Source organism: Crocuta crocuta, unplaced genomic scaffold (genome assembly GCF_008692635.1).
Source record: "Crocuta crocuta isolate KB4526 unplaced genomic scaffold, BGI_CrCroc_1.0 scaffold243, whole genome shotgun sequence".
Taxonomy (NCBI): Eukaryota; Metazoa; Chordata; class Mammalia; order Carnivora; family Hyaenidae; genus Crocuta; species Crocuta crocuta.
In genome coordinates, this window is record NW_027529596.1 from 2,612,246 (window position 1) to 2,619,163 (window position 6,918).

General features: G+C 51.8%; 1 protein-coding gene across 1 annotated transcript in view; it reads left to right on the forward strand.

Moving 5' to 3' along the window:
- The window catches only part of ILDR2 (immunoglobulin like domain containing receptor 2), a 46,429-nt gene extending 40,740 nt beyond the window's left edge, over window positions 1–5,689 (forward strand). Inside the window, exons 9-10 of the mRNA XM_077761767.1 lie at window positions 4,379–4,558; window positions 5,630–5,689. Of these exons, the coding sequence (XP_077617893.1) occupies window positions 4,379–4,558; window positions 5,630–5,689 (240 nt within the window). The remainder of the gene's footprint in view (window positions 1–4,378; window positions 4,559–5,629) is intronic.
- The last annotated feature ends 1,229 nt before the right edge of the window (window positions 5,690–6,918 follow it).

Here is a 6,918-nt window from a genome sequence, read left to right on the forward strand (position 1 = left end):
CCCACAGAGGTTTGGGGGGTGGGGGCTTCTGAGATCGGCGTGCGCGACGTACTGCGCACGCGGGGTGTGCCCTCCTCCCCGTCTCCCACGCCTGGCGGGGAGGGCAGGTAACTGGCAGAAAGCTCCCGAAGCGTTCACTTCCCAGAGAAGGCTGAGCGCTACCGCTGGTTTTGAAGGACAGCTCGCTTCTCCTTTCACCCTGTGACACTTTGTGGAGGGTACGCCAGGAACTGAAGGAAACCTTTGGGCCCCTGCCCGGTTAATTGTCTCTTTTGTAATTGGCCTTACTCGATTTTATTGTTTTCTTTCTAAATGCCAAGAGCACCCGCGTCCACCCCGCGGCCCCCAGATGCGAGCTCTGGAAGTCATAGAATCGCGGGGGGACGGTCCCAAATGTCCACTCTTGGTTGCCACAATGCCTCTGCCCCCTGTGCTCTGAAGGCCACTCTGCCAGCCCGAGTGCTCACCCTCCCCCCTCAGTTACCCTGCCTCTTCCGCCATCTTGTTTTCCATAATTCAAGGTGGACCTTAAGTGTGCAGTATGGGGAGAGAATATGAATGGAAAAAAGTGTTGGCATGATGAGGAGCCCCCCCCCCAAAACAATTAAGTATCTGTTGTTGTAAGAGTAGGATGAGATGGCGTCAAGTACCATGAGCAGGGAACGAACTTCCAGGTTATGTGGGTTTAGGGAGCACCCTCGGCACTAGTTGTTGTGGGGCTGGAACGTAGTCAGCCCGAAAGGGCGGGGAACTCAGTGTGTGGCCCTGGAACTAAGTTCTGTCAGCTGTGTGTTGGCTTCAGCACCCACTGAGGCTTAGGAACAATAGCCACAGAGTCAGGGAGCTCCAGGCTCTGAACAGGTAAGTTGTAGGCTCTGCTGTGTTGTGTCCGGTTTCTTTAACCATTGTGTGGCTTAACACTGGACTCTTTTCTGCTCTTTTCCAGAGTGACTTTCCAACCAGGATGTCCCTTGTGGTCTGATGTTTGTTTTCAAGGCGTCTCTCTGGGTGACTAGAAATCAGAAGCAGACTCTGGGGACAAGACACAAATCCAAGAGCCAGCGGGCCCGGGACCTTCTCTGGCCACCACCTCGGAAGATTTGGCCTTTGCTTTGGCAAGGGATGGGGGGCAGTCTTTAAGGGGGGGCTGATTCCAAACTGCAGTGCACATCTAGCTCTTGCGAGAAACAAGAAGGTGACCACGTGTGAGAACATTCCCACACGTGGAGTGTCTCATCCGCTGAGTTCATCCTGCCTAATGTTCTTCCTTAGCCAAACCGATTGGATCCCTTTTCCAGTTCTTACAGGGAGTTAGCTCTGGGCTGCTGGTTCCTAGAACATGCCTCTGCCTACGGTATGTTCTTCTGTACTTCCTGGGCTGTGCTCCGAGAAGGAGGAACTTATTCCTACCGGTAGAAGAAGGCCTTGTACTGACAACAGAAGATAGCTTTAGGCAAAATATACCTTTTATCCCTATCTCCTCCCAGCCACTAGTCAATGACTGTTGTTCCGCTAAATTCAGAGGGCCTTTGGTGAGCTCAGTGACAGTGACCTGCTGGGCAATTACAGAAATGACTTCAGTTTGCCTTTCTGAATGGCAGTTCTTGAGCGGCTGGAGCAAAACAGAAGAGTGTACGTCTTTGAAAAGCTGTGTAAGTGGTGTTTCTTTTCCCATCCTGAGAACATAAACTGCTTTTTCTCCTTCTGCTGTGCGCCGTGACATCTGAGTCTGGGACATTAAGGGCTCTCCTCACCCTCCTTCTCCCGGACTTTTCACGTGTCGGTGCCACCCACAGGACGCCACCTCCCTCTGCACTCTGATTAAATGGTCATCAGGTGCCTTTTGATAAATGCCGAAAATACTATACACATGAAAGAGGAGGAAGGGAAAACAATGGAGACAGCGGTAAATAGAGAAGAATGAAAAAGAATTTAAGAGGAAGAGACGGTCCGATTTCATTAATATTTTGACTGTGGGCCATTTTCCCACAGACTCCACTTGATCTTCTCCGGTTTTGTACTTCATTGACCGTGAGTTGTTTCTGGCACCCCAGCTCAGCTCTGCCAGGACACCAGAGATGTGTAGGGTGTGCATCTCTTCACCTCATCAGATTGCTGCTCCAGATGCTTTGGGAAACAAGTGATCGTGCTGTCTCAGGAAGGAGCACTTCCCATTCCCACCCTTGCCTACATGATAGATTTTGCCTAAATCCCAAAGCTGGATATTTCTGGACGTTGTAATTTGTGTAGACTGCAAAAAATGGCCATAAATTCTTCCCTTCTCATCAAGAGGTGCGGTCTATATCTCTACCCCTTGCATCTGGGATTGGCCACGTGATGTGATCGGGCCAGTGGCCCAAAACAAATGTAACACAAGCAGAGACTTGAAAAACGTTTGTGCATGGGGCCTCTCCTCTCCTGCTGCCCTTGGGAGCCCTGCAGTTGCCACTAGGTGAACGGGCCTGGGTTCTCCTGCTGCACAAGGAGGAGAAAAGGCCAGTCCCCCTACCACCCTGGCAGCCCATCAAGTCTCCGCTGCTGGCAAACACATGCGTGGGCCAGCCAAGACCCACGGGACACTGCCTAGCTGAGCCCAGCCCAAATCGCTGATTCCTACTCAAGGCACGAGAAGTTGGTGCATCCTTTAAATGTTCATTTCTCTTCATGGAAAAAGTGACTGTTTCTTCTTGTCTGGATGATTTTAATCCCTGACTCCATCTAACCTAGGTGTCTCACAGCCTCCACGTTCTTTGGCAAACGTTTGTCAAAGCTTTTCACCCCACGCTGTTGCGGCGGGACACACGGGTGGGTCAGATCACTGGAGGGCAATGATGCCTGGCCTCCTAGCAGTGGTAGATTTTCTCTCATCGAATCCCCGGGCAACCTCCGAAGGTTTCTTCTTCAGCATCTCCTTGGCCTCCTCAGAGCCACCTGATTGGAGCTGGGCCCTATTCTCAGTACCAGTCCACTGGTATCCATTTACTTCACGACATCGCCAAAACAGTCCTGGGTGTGCAGTGAAATAAAGAAGTGGCTGGTGGTAAGGCTCCGAGGATGAGTGGATAGCACTTCTTGGAGGAGAACTGGCCTACCAAGGGACTTTGTAGTGGCTTTGGCCTGTCTGAGAGGAACCAGGGACAGTTCAGCCCACTGCTGGCACTTCCAAGGGTGGGGAGACACAAGCCATAACCCTGGTGCTGAGTTCTAGACTTGCTGGTGTCCCTGGCCTCTAAGAGTCAAGGTCTAGGCTGTTTGTTTTGGCCCCAGTTCAGATGGGAAAGATGATGAAACATCGTCATTTCTTAGTCACCAGCTTTGGATTTCAACTTGCTCAGGCAATTCTAGAGAATCTTGGGTAGCTGTAGTAGCTATTATCTCTTTATACTGAGCACTGTGTCAGGCTTCTCTCCACCAAAGAGCCCCATAGCACCAGCTGCAGAGACCAAACACATTGCTTCTGTTAGCCGAGGGCATGTATGATTTTGGTGAAGGTTAGGGGAGTCATGGAAAAGAATCGTTAAAACTGGAAACCTGAAATTCCAAAGACGACAAAACTACAGACAGATGATACAACAAAAAAACACAAAGATAGCAGGCAGGGGAGAGAACCTGGGGAGATAGGACCAGGTTGTCCCCTCTAGGGCTGCATAAATCACTGAAATTTCTAGGCCTTCGGCCAAGACAGAACACTTCTTTCTGGGTATGTGGACGCATACAGGGTTGACTGCACAAGTAAGTAAAGCTGGCCGTCCTCGGCACCCCGGCTTTCCTCAGTGGGACCTCTTGTTTCTTCCCTGAATAGTGTTTCCCACGTAGGACAGACTTCTACATATTAGCTCCCTTCCTAGGTTTCGTTGGGGTACAAAGTAAGTCTTGTGTTAAGGCATAATCTCTGTCCGTTGGGAACCTGCAACTGAATAGGGAAAATAAGACATGCCCGAGAAAGAATTAGATTTTATGCATATAATGTGAAATATCGCTACGGAGAAATTCTAACAAACCCAGAGAATTAAAGTTTTTAAATTTAAATGGGTATATTTTGATATTTAAATGTTGTGTGTCTTTGTCCATCCATTGTATGTAAAGATCTGCTCAGTGTTCTGAAAAGTCAGTATTAAAAAAACCTGACCGCAAGAGGTGAATTAGGACGGGGAGAAGTACCAGGCCGAGGGCCCAGTGGGACGATGCAGGAGCTGCTGTGTTGGCCTATGAGTCACAGCTGAGTCGGATGTGTTGGGAAAGGGGGCGTGGATGCAGGTGGCGGGAGGTGTCCCCTAGAACTGCTTCTTTAGACCCTGCAGAGACTCACTAGGAAGCTGGGGGCGTTTGCTATGACCGGGCGGCACGTGTCAGCCGTCCCACCCACGCGTGCTCACAGGGCAGCTCTGCGTCTGCTCCTCCGGGGGCTCAGTTCCGCAGCTGTGAGTGTTGCTGGCCACCCTCAACTACACGGAGCAAGTCTGGCAGAGATACTGGGCGTCTCATCTCCCTTCCTGTGATCCTCCTCCTGCACCCGGCACAGGACTGTGCAGACTGGGCGTGCGACGAGGCTGCCGCTGTAGCCCCAGGCCCTCCGTGCTGAAAACAGCCACATCTGTAAATATTTCTAAATGGTCTGAAGGACTTCACAGTGGTAATCTGATGAGACTTGAGGCGGCCATTGAGAGAGGCCAAAGTCACGGACGCTGTTGACATCCAGCCCCCCTTTTCCTTATAGATGGAGAAATAAACATCACCGTTAGTGAAATCACAAATCGAATTCAGCCCTGTAGACGCCAAGCCTATAGATCTTTGCTGCTGGATCAGGGTTCCCCAGAGTGCCTCACCATACACTTCACTGGATTGATGTGAAGCATGTATTGTTGGATCCTGTCTTGGGGCTCAATCGGGTGGGTCTGCAGCACGGATTTGCTCTTTGAACACACATTTCAGAAGAGTCCTGTGACCAGACGCGTTTGGGACATGCTGCACTAGATCTAAGGGGCATCCCGAACAGTCCCGAGGCCTCCTTGGCCTTTGAAATGTTTCGTCAAACATCTTGGTGAGGTCCCTTTTACCCTCTTGGGGCTGACGGTGGTGAAACACCCAGCAGTCTGGCTGTCACGGGGGTGACTGGCTGGCCAGGGCCCAGGGGTAGGAGAGCTATCTGAGGCAGAGAGAAAGGAAAGCTAGGAGCACTCCCAAGAGCCTGTTCTAGAAGTTTCTAATCCTGGAATAGTGATCTGTTGTGACCGTCTCAGATCTGACAAGAATTCCAGGTAATTTTCTCATTCCCTTGAAGTCATTCTGAGCAAAACTTAGATCATGAATAGAAAGAAAAGAGACCATTGAGGAGATGGCAGATCATTGTTTGAAAGCTTCAAATGACCAGCCTGGCGGGTCAGCACCCACTGCCGCCCTAACGCCGTCAGTGGGGTGGACAAGAATACTAGGATCTACATTCTCTACCCCCACAACATCAGACTTAGATGATGCCAGAATTGTGCAAGAGTTGAAAATTGATTTATAGATTAGAGGTCTATAATTCACCAAAATAGGGCCTCAGGTACTTCAAGTCCTAGAGGAAAAAAAGTGCCTAGGTTTTTTGTTTTGTTTCGTTTTTTTTTGTTGTTGTTGTTTTTTCTGCCAGGATCCTACCTCCTACTCACCTGGGAAGCTGATCCACGGAGCTGGAAATGAGGGGCTTTGACCACCAGGGCGGAACAGAAGTGATGTTGAGCCGCTTTAGGCAGCACCCTGAGTTTTGGCTTGCCTGAGGGCGATAAGGTTACTACTCATAGTATTTGTGTTATTTTTGTGGTGTATTCCTGTTTACAGAGCACTTTCACATGCATTCTATCCTCTGATCCTTACCTACCCTCCTGCGATGGAGGGGGTGGATGTCGTGGCCTCATCAACCAGAATGTAAAGCTGAGGCTCAGAAAAGCCAAGTGATGGGCCTATGTCCAAAGGCTTTTAAAGTTACAGAGCCAGGCCGCCGTCTGCCTAGGATTCTCCCCGGGCGGTCCTGCCGCAGCGGCAGCCCCGGGATCAGGCCCAGAGTCCTGGGCCCCGTGCGCACCCACACGCCCTGCGGGGTGGGGAGCGAGGCTGTGAAGCCGGCGCTGGGGCTGCCCCGCGCCCTCCTCGAACGTGGCTCTCCGTGGAGCCAGCCTCCCTCGGGGACGGTGTCTTTCTCATCAGCCCTGCTGGGGGGCTGGGGGGGGCAAGACCTTGACAAAAACCCGCTTCAGATTTTAGACCCCTTCCTGAAGAGGAGTTTCTGAGCCGAAGCACAAATCTGTCTCGACTCGGAATTCCGGGGCTGGGGGGCAGCCTGCTTGGGAGCGAGGTACCTGGCGCCGGCACTGTATTTGGGGATTGCAGGGGCAACTAAAACGGTCCAGATGGCGGGGACGGCGCAGCGGGTGGTTAGAAGTGTCCGAGTCCTGCTGGGGCCGGACACGCGCCCACGGCTCTGGCGCCTCTCTCCTGCGAGGGCGGAAAGGGACGCGAGGACCTTGGCCCCCGCGTCGGCTCTAAGGAAAAGGCGCTTTATGGACGGAGGCCTCGGGCGCTACCCCGTGAGCGTTTTCCTCGTGGGAGCGCCCGGGAGGGACAGCGGGACGAGGGGCCCCACGTCTGTGTCGTGGGAGCCGTGGGCCCAGCCGTTTTGTGCCTTGTCTGTGGCATCGAAGCTAAAATGTCGTATCCCTGTCGCCCATGAGTTTTTTCAGTGTCAAACATATAAAGTGAATTTGGTTGTAATGTTTTAATCTGAATAAAGTGTTTCACCTACGTTTGTTATCAAGAACTCATAATTAATAACTACGTTTAATCATGATCTGACGTTAAAAGACTTCGGCAGGAGAAAAAAATCGCACGCGACCGCCTCGGACTGGCGGAGAGGGGAGAGGGACGCGGGGGGGGGGGGGGGGG